The sequence below is a fragment of the Enhydra lutris genome, unplaced genomic scaffold, assembly GCF_002288905.1.
Source record: "Enhydra lutris kenyoni isolate GAN:26980312 unplaced genomic scaffold, ASM228890v2 scaffoldscaffold55, whole genome shotgun sequence".
In the NCBI taxonomy this organism is placed as follows: domain Eukaryota; kingdom Metazoa; phylum Chordata; class Mammalia; order Carnivora; family Mustelidae; genus Enhydra; species Enhydra lutris.
In genome coordinates, this window is record NW_019154139.1 from 8,245,531 (window position 1) to 8,264,607 (window position 19,077).

Genomic DNA, 19,077 nt, shown 5'->3' on the forward strand with positions numbered 1-19,077 from the left:
AGGCCTTTCACCCAGGAATGAGGATTCCTAAACTCTGGGTCCGAGCTGACCTGTCTTCAGGACTAGAGCTCGGCTAGTGTGTAGCTGATGCCACCAGATTCACCAGGGATAACTTAGGAAAAGAAAATTACAGCTCTGGGGCGCCTGGGGGGCTCAGTGGGTTAAAGCCTCTGTCTTCGGCTCAGGTCATGATCCCAGGGTCCTGGGATGGAGCCCCACATCTGGCTCTGCTCGGCGGGGAGCCTGCTTCCTCCTCTCTCTCTGCCTGCCTCTCTGCCTACTTGCGATCTGTCTGTCAAATAAATAAATAAAGTCCTTAAAAAAAAAAAAAAAAGAAAATTACAGCTCCCTGGGCCTCAAACCAGAGCTACAGAACTTACGATCTCTGGAATGAGGCCTGGAAATCGGTATTTTAAATCTCCAGGTGATCCTCATGTGTACCCAGGGTTGGTCTTTTTGACAATTGTCCCTGCTGCCTACGGAGGACCCACGAAGTGCAGGCCTGTTCCAGACACGTGTGAGTGGAAGGGAGCCCTGTGAGGGCAGCAGCTGCCCGGGCCACCCCCCGCCCCGGCAAGAGACCGACAAGGGCAGGTTCCGATAACCCCAGGCAGCTCACCGCCTTCCTGCAGGCCCACACAGTTTCTGACCAGAAAGTTCTTTCCGAGGGTCTGCTGGTGCTGGCCCAGCCTCACCTGTTTGGCAGCGATGGTCTCGTCATTGGAGCTGTTCTTCACCATCTCTCGGTAGGACAGCTCGGAGCTCCGCTTCTTCTGCAGGGCCCCAGAGAGCCGCATCCACAGCTGCAGCGGGAGCGGCATGAGCTCCCGCGGCACGTCTGCGTGCCCCCCCCCCCCCCCCCCCCCCTCGGCAGGTCCCTCACAGCTTCACCTGTGGCCTCATGCTGTGTGGGATGCCGGCCAGCACCAGGGAGCGAAGCTTCTCCGAGCGGGGCAGAGACACGGCGATCTTGTCCCAGGTGAGATCCCCCACGTCGTGGTTGTGGGTGAACTCCAGGTGCGCCTGCCACCGCAGCCTCTGCGGGGGGTCCTCCAACAGGGCCGCACCGGGCAGCTTGCTGGGACCGGGGGCGGCGCCGTCTGCCAGGAAAGAACCGGGAGACGCGGCGGTGAGCAGGGCCGGGCTGTGGCCTTCGTGTCCAGTGCCCAGATCTCACCACTGAGATCCAGAGCCACGTTTCCGACAGCTTCCCTGGGCTCCAGCTGCACGTCCCACAGACAGACCAATGAGTGAACGCAAGCTCCAGAGTTTCTGCCCCAAACCTGGCCCGCGCAGTCCCTCCCAGGTCCGCAAAGCCACCTCCACCTCCAGCTGCTCGGGCTGCGAGCTGGGAAGCGCCCACTCCTCCGCTCTCCCCCACATTCAGCCCCCAGGAACGTCCTGCTGGCAGGTTCTCACTGCTCTTACCGCCTCCCACTACAGCCCCTAAGCCATCAGCTTCCACCGGGGTCACCGTCCAGCCTTCTCACCCTCGTTTGCACCCCTGCCTCCCTGAAGGCGTTCAGCCGGCAGGAAGCGCTCCCGCTCAGACACAGTCGGGCGCCCCTCGGCTCACGGACAAGAGGCCGCAGGATCCACCATCACGTGCTCTCAGCCCGGCCCCTCCGTCCGCCACCCACTCTCCCCTCGCTGCCCGGGCTCCAGCTGTGCCTCGCCAAACCCACTCCCACCCCAGGGCCTGGGCATGGGTTATTCCCCTCCCCTAGCTGTGCTCACCGCCTTGCTTCGTCCTAGTCTCCGTCCAGATGTCTCCCGAGAGAGGCCTTCCCTTCTATCCCCTCGCACACAACCCACCCCCCGTCTTATGCACAGCTCCCAGTTTCGTCATGGCCCTTCTCGCTGCGGGCATGTATTTGTTCACTGCCCGGGAATTCCAGAAGACCAAGACCACTTTAAGGTTTGTTCGAGGCACGGGGGATGCAGCAGGGCAGAGCGCACAACCCGAAGGCAGTCCCCGAAGTGCTGGCACGAACGCGGCCCAGAGCTCCTGCGCCCACCAGGCGGCCTCAGAGCACATTAGCCTCCCAGGTCCTCGCTAGTCCGAAAGCCACGCCCTCAGCCTCAACTTCGCCAAACTTCACCTTCAGTGAATTTACATGCAGTAAAATGCACAAATTTTAACTATACGCTCTGGTGAGTATCAGTAAATAAATGTCTATATGTCGTCCCCATCAAGATAGAGAATATTTCCATTATGCCAGAGAGTTCCCTGTGTTTCTCACAGGCCCAGCTTTTTAACTTCCAAGTACCCGCCTGCAAACCAAAGAGTAAGGAAAACTTCTGTCAGAATTGGAATATGCGGGGCGCCTGGGTGGCTCAGTGGGTTAAGCCATTGCCTTCGGCTCAGGTCATGATCTCAGGGTCCTGGGATCAAGTCCCGAATCGGGCTCTCTGCTCAGCAGGGAGCCTGCTTCCCTCTCTCTCTCTCTCTCTGTCTCTCTGCCTGCCTCTCCATCTACTTGTGATCTCTCTCTGTCAAATAAATAAATAAAATCTTTAAAAAAAAAATAAAAAATAAAATAAAAAAAGAATTGGAATATGCGTGACCTGAAGAGGACCAGTTTCAGCCCACTGAAATCTTCTAGTCATAGTTGTATCCCGGTGACGGGCTGTCCCGGGTTCTGGCAGGCAGCCTTCCCAACAGCCCGTGTGGAAACCAGCAGGTGTATTTAGAGTAGAAAACAACGGAAATGGCCTGGAGGCCCACTCAGAGAAGAGTGGTTACAAAACATTATGATCAATGCATTATAATGGCATATTATGCAGCCACTGAAAACTATGCTTTTAAAGAGGTCTTAACTGACAGAAGAAATTCTCATGATAAATAACATTAAGAGACAGAAGAGCTGTATAAAAACGTGTAGATAACATGTTAGTTATGAGAAGTACACATGCACCCATGCGTACACGCACACACACACACACACAGAGCCAAGAAAGGAACAAAGTGAAATGTCAGCAGTTATCTTTAGGTTATGGGATAATGGGTTAATTTGTTTTAATCTTTACTCTTTTCTGTATTTTTCAACTTCACTACAATAAAACTATTGCTATTATTATCCTATGAAGATCAATAAAATTTACCTAAATTTGGAGGTTTCCATACATTTTAGAACTGCTCTGAGGGGGATACTGTTAGGTCAGTTCAGGAGCAGACGAGACCCCCAAAGCCCAGGTCGCAGCGGCACAAGGCAGAGTCACCAGAGTCCTCCCCACGGAGAGCAGCAGGATTACACACCAGGGGCTCCATCTTACCTTCCTTGTCCACGCGGAAACCGAACTCATCGTAGCAGAACTCTGGCTGTTCCACTGACTCTTCCTTCTAGAACCAGGATTAGGAAGAGTCAGTTGTGTGGCCACCAGTCCGGGACCACAGATTCTGGAAGGTGCCCCCCACACTGCTGCCTGCTGAAATCCCACCAGCCTTCAAGACTCGGATCAGGGGCGCCTGGGTGGCTCAGTGGGTTAAAGCCTCTGCCTTCAGCTCAGGTCATGATCTCAGGGTCCTGGGATCGAGCCCCACATCGGGCTCTCTGCTCGGTGGAGAGCCTGCTTCCCCCTCTCTCTCTGTCTGCCTCTCTGCCTACTTGTGATCTCTGTCTGTCAAATAAATAAATAAAATCTTTAAAAAAAAAAAAAAAGACTCGGATCAAAGGCTACCCCTTTCTTGAAGCCTCTGTGGTCATCACTCAGCTGCAGGGGCCACTACCTCCTCGGACTGGCCCAGCATTTTCCTTGCTCTCCTCAGAGGTCAAAGATAATAAGATCAAGGTAAGAAAGAGATTTTATGCATTTCTGTGTCTCGATAATATACTGAGCACACAGTGCCTAATACTTTTCCTCCAACCTAATGACTAATTCCCAGAGGACATAGAGCTAAGATGCCATCTCTGATGGTCGCTTCTGAGCCCAAGTGAACACGGTGGGGTGGCTACCATCTACCCCCCCAGGAAGCCTAAAGCAGTGGGTTCCCTTTGGCTGGGTTCCCTTTGGCGCCACAGCCTGGGCACAGAGCTTTACCTGCGTGTACTTGGCCAAGATCTCCTGGGGCCACATGCTCGGAGTCAGGGCTGAGAAGGGGCCACTGGCAGAAGGTATGTGGTTTCCTAAAATCAAGGAGGATCAGGAATAGGAAATTGAGCAAATGCAGGGCATTCAGGGGCAAAATTCAAGGTGGGACATCCCCCACTAACCACTAACAAGGGCCTCAGCAGAAAAGGGACTGCACCATTGAAAGTGGGATGGATGGGGGAGGGGAAGAGACCTAAAAATAAGCAACTTTCTGGAAAAAAAAAAAAAAGGAGCATGTTACAAAACATAACCAAATTTCATCTCCTTGCTTCTTCTCCCACCCAAGTGTGAGGATCTGTAGGCTGGAGGGAGGGATTCAGAGAACCTGGAGGTCTGAGCCATGAAAAGTTGTGGTAACCCTGATGCCTGATAGGAGGACCTCCTCCTTTCTTACACTCTCATCCTCAAAGGTCTATCCTGCTTCCATTCCACTGGATGGGCCCTCCAGGGTGAGACCCTCCCCTCTTTCTGGACAGCCTCTCACCCATTTCCAGCCCAGGGCCTGCCTCCCACCTGACATTGTGTGGAGAGGTGGGGCAAGTCTTCTGCAAATCCAAACTCAGAAGGCTTCCTGGCCTATTATTCTACAGCTGGAAGGTTCCTCGGGCTTCATCTGGTCCAGAAACATCTGCCCTGGTAGGAGAGCAGAGGGGAAAGTCATTATAATGCAGCCCCTCTCCTGGAATTCCTTTCCACCCACTACTCTGATTTTGCTGGCCAAGGGGCAGTGAGAAGGAAAAATGACACTTGAAATAAACGCCTCCTATTCTGAACATTTTGTCTAGGACAGGATACATGAAACACTCTGAAGAAGCTACAAAACCGATGTTACCAGCTCCGTGAGCCAAGAGGAGTGCCTGCTCCGTTCATTATTAAAGGAAAGAATTAGGGGCGCCTGGGTGGCTCAGTGGGTTAAGCCACTGCCTTCAGCTCAGGTCATGATCTCAGGGTTCTGGGATCGGGTCCCGCATCGGGCTCTCTGCTCGGCAGGGTGGCTGCTTTCCCCTCTCTCTCTGTCTGCCCCTCTGCCTACTTGTGGTCTCTGTCAAATAAATAAATAAAATCTTAAAAATAAATAAATAAATAAAAAATAAAGGAAAGAATTATACACACAGGCTTCCTGATGCCCTAGGCTCAGGCAAATGCTTTTTCAAAAGCAAAGGCAAAACAGCCAAACCTCCATGAATAGGTTTTCCGAGCTAGAATCTTTGAGGAACCATTTAGCAGAATACAACTTAGCTTCTGAGTCAGTACCTCGACTTCAGCCCAGCACTGACATTTTCCCCGTCACCAAACCATTCGCTCTACCACATTCTCCGCTAACCTTATAGCTGGGAAACCAGGAGGCTGCGATCTAATCCAGATCTCTCCTATTACCACTGAAATTCCTGCCTCTGTCCCTTTTTTGTCCTCTCAAAAAAATGAGGACTCGACAATAAAAAGACAAAATAGGCGAAAGTTCCACATACACATTTCTCCAAAGAGATGTAAATGGCCAATGAGCAGGTAAAAAGATCATTCACCAGGGAAATGCAAACGGAAACCTCAGTGAGGTGCCATTTCACACCCACTAGGAAGACTGTGACCAGAAAGGCCGTAAGTGTGGACGAGGACATGGAGAGAGCAGAACACTTACACTGCAGCTGCTGTGTGAAATGGAAAATGAAGAAGCTGCTGCTGAGAACAGTCTGGCTGTTTGTCAAAAAGGTAAACATGGAGTTCCCACATGCCCCAGTACTTCCATTCCTGTAGTCACTCACCCAAGAGAAATGAAAGCATGTCCAACCACCCAGAAACTTGGACATGGATGTTCACAGCTGCATTATTCATCATAACCAAAAAGGAGAAACAAGCCAACTGATGAATGGATATACAAAATGTTTGGACCATACATACAGTGGAAAATTATTTAGCCATAAAAAGGACCAAAGTACCGGGGGCACCTGGGTGGCTGTTGTTAAGTATCTGCCTTTGGCTCAGAGTCCTGGGATCAAGCCCCACATTGGGCTCCGGGCTCAGAGGGAAGCCTGCTTCTCCTCTCCCACTCCCCCTGCTTGTTTTCCCTCTTTCGCTGTGTCTCTGTCAAATAAATAAATAAAATCTTTAAAAAAGAAAAAAGGAGCGAAGTACTGACACGTGCGGCTCTGCCAATGAACCCTGAGAACATTACGCCCAGTGAAAGAGGCCACTCACGAGAGGGTGAAGACTGTATGATTCTATTTAAGTGAAATGTCCAAAAGAGCAAATCCAATGGTAGAAAGTAGGCCAGTGGCTACCAAGGGTTGGGGGAGACAGAATGACCACTAACAGGGTTTCCATTTGGGGAGAGATGAAAAATGTTCTAGAATGGGATGCTGGTGATAGTTGCATAACAGTATGAAATACGAGAATCACTGAATTGCACACTTTAAATAAAAATGGTGAATTTTATAGCATGTAAATTATATCTCAATTGTTTTTAAGATTTTATTTATTTATTTGACAGAGAGAGATCACAAGCAGGCAGAGAGGCAGGCAGAGAGAGAGGAGGAAGCAGGCTCCCCGCTGAGCAGGAAGCCCCATGCGGGGCTCGATCCCAGGACCCTGAGATCATGACCTGAGCCGAAGGCAGCGGCTTAACCCACTGAGCCACCCAGGCGCCCCTATATCTCAATTTTAAAAAAGAAAAAAACATCAATTTGAGGTGTCCTCTAACTCTCTAACTTCTCATTTTTAACCTGCTCCTAGTAGATCTAGAAAGAATCTATTATTACCTGAGCTTCAACAGAAATGTAGTTTCTGGAGTAGTTTCCTCAGCCTTTTCTGAATATTAAGGCTTTTATTCCCAAGTAGGGAATAAAGGCTTGGACTCCATGAAAGAAACGAGCGGTAGCTGAAATATTTTGGGACAACCTGCCTTCCAGGTTTGAAATTATGTTCCTCCAGGTCCAGACCTAAAGAAATGTCTTCTCCTTCCAATTTTCAGGAGGCTGCTGCTGCTCTGGCCCACAGCAGGGCCTCACCTTCTCCACACCCTCTGCCACAGAATTCTGGTAGACATAAGTATCAGATGACTGACAAAGAAGCAAAAAAGAAAAATCAAAGGGAGCTTTGGGAAAACATCACCCTATGGACCCTTAACTTGAACATATATGTTCATAGTGGGCACGAGACAAAATCCCTGTTCTTTTTAAAGACACATTTGCAAATCTGGGGGCAAAAGAGTCATCTTGTAGCTCCTAAGGGCGCAGCTCAGCTTGTGACCAACCTCTCCTCCTGCCTCAGACACAACCCAACCATGCCACATTTGGACTAACTGCTCGTCAGGGAGGCCTTGCTGCCCAAATAGGAGAGCTGCTCTGTCCTGCTTCCAGACAAGAACCACTGAGAGCCAGATGGCAGAATCCACTTCCCTAACAGGCTGGCCATCCTAAGCTTGTCTATTCTGCATAAGGATAATAATGAAAACAGAATGTCTTCCTGGTACCCGGGTGGCTCAGTGGTTAAGTGTCCGACTCTTGATTTCGGCTCAGGTCATGGTGTCAGGGTCATGGGACTGAGCCCTGCATGGGGCTCCATGTTCACTGGGGAGTATGCTTGAGGACTCACGCCCTCTGCCCCTCACCGCCACCTGCATGTGTGCATGCACTCTCTAATAAATAAATCTTAATAAAAAGAATGTTTTCTTTCAGTTTAACAGATATGTAGGGCCAGGTTTGAATGAGAATTTCATGCTGGATGGAGCAATTCCTATTTTTACATTAAAGGGAATAAACTAGAAGTTTTAAAATCCCGTCATCATTCAATCCTTATAACACATTTTGAAGTAGGTACCTCTACATTCATTATACAGAAGAAAATAAGAGAAGAGACCCACATACAGTTTTCCAAATAAACTCCAACCATGTACCCTCCTACAAAACCATGCCACCTCTCCATCCTGCCTGGCGAACAGATGTCACACAGCCACCAGCTAGACCATCACCAGCGTCCTCCTCATTGACGCCACAGAGGAGGTTTCTTCCGGAGGGACACAGAAACTGTGAAGGAGGCAGGCGTTGCTGACAGTGGAGGAAATGAGCTATCTATCTCTGGTTGTGGAGAACTGAGGGGAACATGAAGACAATTCTCAGCTTGGCTTGCCTCCCACTCATTCACTCAGCAAACGTCCTGAGTGCCACCACAATCCAGGCATGGTTCTAAGGGCTGAGATGCAATGGTGAAAATCAGAAGCCCCAGGCATTCCATTAGAGAATCAGACAATAAGCATAAAAACAGCTAAGCCAGATCATGATAACTACAGTACCATAAGAAAAATAAAGAGGGTAAAACTAGAGAGTAGAGAAGAGCGGGGTTATGTATAATAAAATGGTCAGGAAAAGCCTCTGAGGGTAAGGTGGCATATGAGCAAAGTCCAAAACGGAAGGGAGGGATCAAGTCATGTGGTCATCGGAGGGAAAAGGGATCCAGGCAGCAGGAACAGCAAGCACAAAGCCTTGGAGGCAGGAACATACTTGGAAGGCTGGAACAGCAGCAAGGTGGCCAGTGGACTGGGAATGAGGAAAGCGAGAGCAAACTGGGGTGGGAGACGCGGCAGGAGTCACGAAGGACCGGACCACTGTGTGCAGACTTTGGATCTTATTCTCAGTGAGGCGGGCATCACAGCAGGGTTCTGAGCAGAGGCGAACCTGAATATGACTTGGGTTTTAAAAGTTCTCTGGCTGCTGTGCAGAGAAGGCTGCAAACAGGAGGCTTGCCTGTGCGCTGGTGGGAATGACACTGGTCTTGCTATGAGGGGACAAGCAAGGGATGGTCGGGTTCTAGGTCCGTGTTAGAATCTCTGCAACAATATAGATCCACCACACCCGCCACCGGCTGCTCGGAGTCTCCACGGTCCCAGCAGGAGCCGGATATGATATCGCTAAGCTGCGCGGGCAGGTTTTTCCAGCCTCTGGTTGCTATGGAAACCTTCCTGAAAGCAGCCATCTGGAAGCCAAAAAAACCGGCTAAGAAGTTAGCCACGTCACCAGTGGCCCTGTTGTTGTCACAAGGGTACTGAGAGGCAAACTTCTGAAAACCAGGATAAACGCAAGCAACTTTGAGGTGCTACAGAAGGAATTTTTGAAATTAAATTTACCTGCTTAAAGGCATCTTTTTACTCTGCCTCCAGTATATTTCTCCCTAGTCTGCCAATCTTACGATTTCCTGTAAGACAAATTTCGCTCACAAAGAAAAGACTGTCAGATATCGCTGTAAATCTGCGTGTGTTGACAAGGGGTGCTCACTCTTGATACAGATCAAGGAGATTTTATACTTCATCCACTCTTAACCTACTATTTTAATTTTCTTGACAATAATGCAGGGTTGCCACAAGTATTCTAAATGGCTGAGATCCTAAAGACTATTTTTCTCTGTGAGAAAATGACAGGACACAGAAAACTATTGATAAAAACTAACTGGGAGAAAGAAGTGCAAGGCCAGGAAAGTCCCAAGAAAGGCTTGAGTAAGATAATAATGGAACTACTATAAATGCTTTAAAAATTAAAATCTTGGGGCACGTGGGTGCCCCCGTTGGTTAAGTATCCAACTTTTGATCTCAGGCAGGGCTGTGAGTTCAAGCCCTGACTTGGGCTCCATGCTGGACGTGGAGCCTACTTTAAAAAAAAAAAAACATTAAAATCTTAAAGACCTAAATATGATATCTGAAACCATTAAACTCCTAGAAGAATACATAGGAAGTAATTTCTTTGAAATTGGCCGTTGTGGGGAGCCTGGGTGGCTCAGTGGGTTAAGGCCTCTGCCTTCGGCTCTGGTCATGATCCCGGGGTCCTGGGATTGAGCCCTGCATCAGGCTCTCTGCTCGGCAGGGAGCCTGCTTCCCTTCCTCTCTGCCTGCCTTTCTGCCTACTTGTGATCTCTGTCAAATAAATAAATAAAATCTTAAAAAAAAAAAAAAAGAAAGAAATTGGCCTTTGCAACATTTTTGTAGATAGATCCCCTGAGGCAAGGGAAATAAAGCAAAAATAGAAATATTGGGACTATACAAAATAAAAAGCTTCTGGGCGAGGTAAGAAACCATCAACAAAAAGAAAACAACCACTTAAATGGGAGCAGACACCTGCAAATGATATATTTGATAAAGGGTTAGTATCCAAATTATACAAACAACTTACACAACTCGACACCAAAAAAAACAAATAATTTGATGAAAAAATGGGCAGAGGACCTGAACAGTTTTCCAAAGACAACATACAGATGGTCAACAGACAAACAAAAAGAGGTTCCACATCACTCATCATCAGGGAAATGCAAATCAAAACCACAATGAAATATCACCTTATATCTGTCTGAACGGGCAGAATAAAAAAGGCAAGAGAAACAACTGTTGATGAGGATGCAGGGAAAAGGAATCCTTGTGCAGTGTTGGTATGAATGCAAACTGGTGTAGTCACCATGGAAAACAGTATGGAAGTTCCTCAAAAAGTTACAAATAGAAATACTATATGATCCACTAATTACACTATTGGGTATTTATCCATAAAAAAAAAAAAATCTCAATTGAAAAGATATGCACCCCTATATTTACTGCATTATTTACAATAGCCAAGATAGGGAAGCAACCCAGCTGTCCATTGATAGATGAATGGATAAAGATGACGTACTCTTCACCCAGAGACACACGCACACACACAAACACAAATGGAATACTACTCAGCTATAAAAAGGATGAGATCTTGCCACTTATGTCAGCATGGACGGACCTGGAGAATATTATGCTAAGTGAAATAAACCAGAGAAAGACAAATACATGATTTCACTTTTATGTAGATTCCAAAAAACAAAACAAGAAAACAAACAGAAAGCAAAAACAGACCTGTAAATACAGAGAACAAATTAATGGTTGCCAGAGGTAAAGGGGGTTGGGGGGGGTGGGCAAAACGGAGGAAGAGCAGTGGGAGATACCAGCCTTCTGTGCCTGGAGTTTTCTTTGTGGAAAAGTTTCCAAAAATAACTTATTTAATAGAGTTAAGGCAATTCAGATTGTGTTTTTCTTCTTGAGAGAGCTTTGGTAGTTTGTGCACTTACAAGGAATTTGTCCATTATCTAAGTTGTTGGATGTATTGGTGAATTTAATGCAAAGTAGGCAAAGAACAAAAAAAAATCATAGGTAACAAAGATAACAGAAATTAGGTAAGTGGAAACAGAAATCTAGAGGAAAAAACAATGAAACCAAATTCTGCTCCCTTGAGAAGATCAATAAAGTCTATAAACCTCTGACAGAGTGAACCAGAAAAAAAGTGAGAAGACACCGATTGTCAAAATCAGGAATGAAAGAGGATATATCACTACAGATCCTAGAGGTTGTCTATTTTATATATATATAGATATAGATATCTATATCTATATCTATCTATCTTCATTTGCGCTTGTATATATATGAATGCTTCCATCACCAAAGAGGCTGACCCCCGTGGGTCTCTAGGTCTCAAATTCAATACATCTAAGAAGGGACTCGTTAGGCCATTTTGGGAAAAGTGCTCATGCCTGGTCTTTCATGTTTGGCAGTGGCTGTTGAGTATTAATGATTGGTCCAGTTAAAGTCTGAGTTCACCCAGAACCAAACGACAAGGCTCAGAGAAATGAAGTCATGTAAATGTAAATAGCTTCCCAGAATTCTGTAGTCAGAAAGAGTGAGTAAAGGAAGCAGTCTCAAGAAGTGTGGGCTCAGTGTGGTAGGGAGATTGTTGTTCACCACACACCCAGAAGAAGGGAGAATATGGGGTAAATCAAACACCAGTTAGTGATTACCTATAAATTTGACTTTTATTTACTTTTTTTTTTCATTTGCTGATGGTCATTCATTCATCTAATTTATCTAACACATGCTTATTGAGAGAGACTGAGTGCCAGGGTTGTGGAGGGAAACAAGATGCAGTCTAGTCATGTGAAGTTAGTTGGCCAAAAAAGAAAAAGGGATAAAAATGCTAAGAGGGGGCCCCTGGGTGGCTCGGTGAGTTAAAGCCTCTGCCTTCGGCTCAGGTCATGATCCCAGGGTCCTGGGATCGAGCCCCGCATCATGCTCTCTGCTTGGCGGGGAGCCTGCTTCCCCCTCTCTCTCTCTGCCTGTCTCTCTGCCTACTTATGCACTCTGTCAAATAAATAAATAAAATATTTTAAAAAAATGTAAAAAAAAATGCTAAGAGGTAAGTCTGTGATGGACTTAATTCACAATACTTAATACGAACATATGGAGAGAACCCCAAATCAAGGCAGAGAAGAATCATGAAGGTAAATTAGGTATCTCTGATGCATTAAAAAATCACTCTAAAGCTTAGTGGCTTAATACAGAAATAATCATTTATTATCTCTTATTAGTTTCTATGGGTCAGAAATTCAGGAGCATCTCAGTAGGGAGATTCTGGTTCATGAAAGAGGAGAATCTCTCCTGACATTACTGTTAGATGTTGGCTGAGCCTACAGTCATCTGAAGGCTTGAGATTAGGGGATCTACTTTTTTTTTTTTTTAAGATTTTATTTATTTATTTGACAGACACAGATCACAAGTAGGCAGAAAGGCAGGCAGAGAGAGAGGGAGAAGCAGGCTCCCTGCTGAGCAGAGAGCCCAGTGTGGGGCTCGATCCCAGGACCCTGGGATAATGACCTGAGCCGAAGGCAGAGGCTTTAACCCACTGAGCCACCCAGGCGCCCCGGGGATCTACTTTCAAGGTGGTTCACTGAAGTGGCTTACAAAGTTGGTGCCCCTCCATGGGGCTCCTTGAGTGTCCTTACAGCTTGGCAGCTGACTTTCCTCCAGAGCAAGTGATTCAAGAGACGATGGAAGCTGCAATGCAACGGTCACTGCTGCCATAATTGGTCACAGAGGTTAACTGTGGCTCATTATGGAGAGGCCTACACGAGGGTGTAAATACTAGGAGGTAGAAACATTTGGTGCCATCTTGGAGGCTGACTACTGTAAAAGGCTTCTTTCTATGACAAGGTGTTACTTCATTTGAGTCAGTATGAACAGGAGTCTACCTGACAGATAAGGAGAAGACCATGAGAGACTAAAGAATGGAGACATCTGGGCAGCTGATAGGAGTAGGCCAAGCTGATTCCAAAATTTAAATGAATGAGCAAAAGAATTAGAGTACTCAAAATAATTTTGAAAAAGCAGAAAGCTGGAGATCTCACACTACCTGATTTCAATATTTACTATAAAGCTATAGTACATTGTGGCATTGGCATAACGACAGACATATAGAATAATGGAAGAGAATAAGCAATACAGAAATAGATCCATACATATTGCCAATTAATGTTATGGGTTGAACTGTGTTCCCCAAAAAAGATATGTTGATGTCCCAATCCCCAGTACCTCAGAATGTGACCTTATTTGGAAATTGGGTCTTTATAATTTAACCAACTTAAGATGACATCATTAAGGTGAGCCCTAATTCAATATGACTACTGTCCTTATAAAAAGGGGAAATTTGGACATAGATATATACAGAGGAAAGACAGTGGGAAGAGACACAGGGAGAATACTGTGTGAAGAAGAGACTGGAACTACACTGTAACAAGCCAAGGAATATGTGGGGCTAGTAGAAGCTGGAAACAGCAAGGAAAGATCCTTCCTCTACAGGTTTCAGAGTGAGCAAGGCCCTGATGACACCTTGATTTCAGACTTCTGGCTTCTAAAACTGTGAGAAATATTATTGTCATTCTGAATCACTCATCTGTGACACTTTATTATGGCAGCCCTAGAAATGATTACAATTAATTTTCAGCAAAATATAAATATATATATAAATATATATAATATATAAATACAAATATATATAAATTTATAAATTAATATTTATAAATATATATAAATATAAAGACAATACAATGTAGAAAGGATAGTCTTTTCAACAAATGGTCCTAGAAGAACTGGATAGCCATTGGTAAAAAAAAATATACCTTACTCCATACCTCACACTATATACAAAAAATTAACTCAAAATGGATCACAGGCCTAAATGTAAAACCTAACACTAAAACTTTATTATTTATTTATTTATTTATTTATTTTAGAGAGTAAGAGACAGAGAGAGAGTGTAGGGTGGAGGGGCAGACAGAGGCTCAAGCAGACTCTGCCCTGAGCATGGAGTCCAATGTGGAGCTTGATTTCCCCACCATAAGATCATGACCAGAGCTGAAACCAAGAGTCAGATGCTCAACCAACTGTGCCACCCAGGCACGCATAAACATACACACACACACACACACACATTACATACACATATATATATATTTATATATATATGTGTGTGTGTGTGTGTGTATATATATATATATATATATATATTTATTTTTTTTTTTTTTTTTTTTTTTTTTTTTTTTAAAGTAAGCTCTAGGCCCAATGTAGGGCTCAAACTCATGACCCTAAATGAGGCATTGCATACTCTATCAACTGAGCCAGCCAGGAGCTCTAAACACTAAAACTTCTAGGAGAAAACAGGAAAAAATGTGACCTTGGTTAGGCAAAGATTCCTTAGATTTTAAACTAAAAGCATGACATATACACACACAAAAAAGATTAATTTGACTTTATTAAATCAAAGCCACAGATGGTAAATATGTTCAAATCAGATATCTGGTAAGGGACATGTATCCAGAATATTAGGAATTCTCAAAACTCAGTAAGAAAAAAAAAAAAAATTTAAAAAGGGAGGGGCAAAGATTCAAATAGAAACATTTTCAGGGGTGCTTGGCAGGCTCTGTGGGAAGAGCACAAGACTCTTGATCTCCAGGTTGTGAGTTTGAGCCCCACAATGGGTGTAGAGATTATTTAAATGAATAGATAGATAAAAAGAAACATTTTCAAATGAGATATACAGATGACAATATGCAGAAAAATACTCAACATTATTAGTCACTAGGGAAATGCAAATTAAAACCACAATGAGATATTACCACACAAATATTAAACAGTTAAAATAAAAAACCAAACACTACCATCGACAATATCAAATGCTGATGACGATGGTGCAGAACAATCAGAACTCTCCTACAGTGCTGGTGGGAATGCAAAATGGCACAGCACTTTTGGAAGAAAGTTTGGAAGTTTCTTATAAAGTTAAACATAACTTACATAACCCAGCAATCCTACTCCTAGGTATATTTGAGTGAAATGAAAACGTTAGCTTACCCCAAAATCTTGCATGTAGGGGTGCCTGGGTGGCTCAATCTTAAGCATCTGCCTTCAGCTCAGGTCATGAGCCCAGGGTCCTGGGATCAAGCCCCACATTGGGCTCCCTGCTCAGCGGGAAGCCTGCTTCTCCCTCTCCCACTCCCCTGCTTGTGCTCCTTTCCTCACTGTCAAATAAATAAAATCTTTTTTAAAAAATCTGTATGTAAATGTTTGCAGCAGCTTTATCCATAATTGCCAAAATCTGAAAACAACCCAATGTCCTTTAACTGGTAAATAGATAAAGAACTGTGATACATTCATATAATGGATTGATCAGTAAACAAACAAAAAAACAAAGAAACTACTACTGACACACTCAACAACACAGATGAATTTCAAATGTATTACGCTAAAGAAAAGAAGTCAGGGGCACCTGGGTGGCTCAGTGGGTTAAGCCTCTGCCTTCGGCTCAGGTCGTGGTCTCAGGGTCCTGGGATCGGGCCCTGCATTGGGCTCTCTGCTCCACAAGCAGGGAGCCTACTTCTCCATCTCTCTCTGCCTGCCTTTCTGCCTACTGATCTCTCTATGTCAAGTAGATAAAATCTTAAAAAAAAAAAAAAAAGAAGTCAGACTGAAAAAGATACATACTGCAGGATTCCATCTTTAGGACACCCTGGAAAAAGCAAACTATAGGTACAGAAAACAGACCAGTAGTTTCTACAGGATGGGAGGAGGAGGAAGAGTTAACTACTTAGCTCTCCAGGGTAATTTTGGGAGGTGAGAGAACTGTTCTATATGTTGACTGTTGGTAATTACATGACTCTCTGTATTTGCCAGAGCTTGCAGAACTGCACACTAAAAGGAGTGAATTTTATCATATGTAAATTATACCTTAACATAAAAGAAGAAAAGAAACATCATGCTTAGTGAAAGAAACCAGACACAAGAGTATAAAAATTCCAGTTGTGGGGACTAAGGAAATATATACACTATTTATTGTCTAACATTAAGTGAAAACATTATAATGCTGCAATGGACACCCAGAAATGTGTAAATCCTTCAGTCATTCACTCCCCAAATATTTCTCCAGTACATATTATGTGCTAGGGCAATAGTGATTTACAATCTAGAGGGGAAAAATCAAACAGAAAACAAACAGATGGAGAAATAAATGAAAACTCCCTAGTGTGGGAGGTACTTTGAATAATACAAAAGGCTGACGTGATATAAAATCCAGGGAAGGAATCTTGGAAGTACTATTTCTGTTGATACCTGATGGACAGGAAACCAAAGATCTAGGAGTGGAGAAAGGAATGGACGGAAGGAATGACAAATCCAAATGCTCTGCTCTGATGTGGGCAAGACCTTGGAGAAATAGGAAGGAGCCCAGTGTAACTGAAACACAATGAATGAGAGGAGCAATAAGAGGAAATGGGAGAGGTAGAGGCACCTAGATCACCAAGGGATTGTAGGTCACGGTAAAGGATTTAGATTTTAAGAACATTGGGAATCCAACCACAAAGGGCCCTAGATGTGGCTGTTGTGCGGCAAATGGCTGGTAGAGAGACAAGTGTAGGTACACGGAGACAAGTGAGGAAGGGCAAGGTCCAGGAAACAAGTGATGGGAGCGGTGACAGTGGAGGTAGAGATGAAGAGAAGTGAATGGATTCAGGATCGAATCAGAAGAAGAACAAGCCTTGCCACTGGATGAGATACGATGAACAAAGAAAGGGAGCAAGCAAAAGTGAGGCTTAGGTTCCTGGTCTGAATCCTGGGATTATGAGGATGCCGTGTACTTATATGGAGGAGGGTGGAAAAAAAATGGTTTGAAGGAAGAAGGGATTATGAGTTGAGGGATAATGTAAATGTTTCTTAGATATCCAACTGGAGGCAAGAAGTTGGTAACTGGATATAAAAGTGTACATCTCCACAGAACTGTCAGAACTAAAGAGATTAAATTTGGGAGTCTTTCATTCATCGATCCAACCATTTTTTTTTGAGCAACTACCATGTGCCAGACACTGTTCCATGTTCTAGGGAGTAAACAAGTGCTAGCATGTAAAACAAGATAGACAAAATTCTTGCCCCTGTGAACCTGCAGTTTTCTCATCTGTAAAAGGGGATGACAAATGAAAAAAAGTAAATAAATACTTATCACAATACCTGGCACATAGCATGTCTTACTACATGCCGGCTATTAATACTGGTGACAGAAAACAGACAATAAGTAAATAAGTGAATAAGGTAATTTCAGAGTAATAGTATATACTATGAAGAAAATAACACAGACTAATAGGTTTCAGAGTGACACATAGGGGCAGAAGGGCTACTTTTGATGGGTGGTCAGAGAAGGCCTAAGGAAATGACATTTCATCTGACACCACAGAGAAGGTAAGGAACCAGCTCTGCAGAGACCGAGAGGGACAGTCCAAGCAGAAGAAATGGCTTGTGCAAGGGTCTTAAAGAACAACAAGAGTTCATTACACTAGAGAAGTAACAGGCCAGTTGGAGGGAGAGTGATGAGGGGAACATAGCAGACAGCACTGGAGATACAGGAAGGTACTCACCTTCAGAGGGCCAACTACCCACGGCAAAAATGCTGGATTTTAATTTAATGGAAAGCAACTGGAGAGCTTTGAGCAGGGGCATGACATGGTCTGACTTAGGTTTTAAAGAAATCAAAATGGCTGCTGTGTGAAGAATGAACTACAGATGGGTTAAGGATGGAAGGTATCCATCTTTCAACTTACTGTAGCAAGTTTCCCCCCAACAATCTAAGTCATCACTAGAAAAACAACTAACAATAGTTTAAAACTCATATTTCCAAGACACCAGGTTTTTGCTGTTTTGCTTTGAAGGCTGAACCAAATCCCCAGGGGTCTGACTTCACTTGCACTGCCTAGCTTTCTATTACATTCAAGTGCAAGACTTTCCAAAGGCAAAGCCACTGAAAGCAGTTTAAAGGACAAAAGATGCTTATAAACCAGGAAATTAGAAAAGCACAGCAATTTTAAAGATAGGCTGTAAAGGAAAAATGCTATTTCCACATCCAAAACTTTTACAGAGATATTTCCCTATACCCTGAATTTTCTCCACAGTTCAGGCACTGCAACCTGAGCTGGGGTCAGGTGGGATTAGAGCCCCAGGTTCAGGAGCACTTCTTTCCATCTCCTCTGGGCATTTTGCACAAGATCATTCTTTTCCACTGAGAACACAGTAAGATACAAACACATGATAAACGGTAGCAGGATAAATCTGAGATAGGTCAGAGGAAAATCTCTGGGGTACAGACACAGTTCTTCGGTTTCTCATGGGAAGGGAAGTTCTGCAATCTTCTCTGAGTTTTGTACTTATACAACATTAATGGAAATTAAAATTTTTAAAAATTCTGCCACAAGTCTGCCACCTCAACAAATCATTTTCTTCCCTTCTATGTTTTCTCTTGGTTTTTCCCTATATATATACACATATAATCTAACATTATAGATTTTAAAATATTTTTCTCTACTGGACACTAAATAATCAGCATTTTCCCCAGTAACCATGCAGTTTTTATAGTGCTACAGTCTGTAACTGACTAATCTAGTCATCTGTTGATACATTTAAGCCCCTAGGAGCAATATCTGGATTAAAAACAATGTTGTGAGGAACTCTCCCTTTGAAAAAAATTTAAATGAAATTAATGAATCTTTTTGGGGGGAGAAAAAAAGATTTTAAAAAAAGATTAAAAAAAAGATTTTTAAAAAATCTTTACTTGGGGGGCGCCTGGGTGGCTCAGTGGGTTAAGCCGCTGCCTTCGGCTCAGGTCATGATCTCAGGGTCCTGGGATC

General features: G+C 44.4%; 1 protein-coding gene across 2 annotated transcripts in view; it reads right to left on the reverse strand.

Moving 5' to 3' along the window:
• LOC111157479 (small G protein signaling modulator 3) overlaps positions 1-19,077 on the reverse strand; it is a 45,709-nt gene that overhangs the window by 5,939 nt on the left and 20,693 nt on the right. For both annotated transcript variants that reach the window (XM_022518903.1, XM_022518904.1), the window contains exons 2-6: positions 4,606-4,725; positions 4,042-4,127; positions 3,277-3,343; positions 892-1,100; positions 696-803 (exon numbers count right to left, since the gene is read on the reverse strand). In XM_022518903.1, coding sequence (XP_022374611.1) covers positions 696-803; positions 892-1,100; positions 3,277-3,343; positions 4,042-4,127; positions 4,606-4,612 — 477 coding nt within the window. In that variant the 5' untranslated portion in view covers positions 4,613-4,725. The remainder of the gene's footprint in view (positions 1-695; positions 804-891; positions 1,101-3,276; positions 3,344-4,041; positions 4,128-4,605; positions 4,726-19,077) is intronic.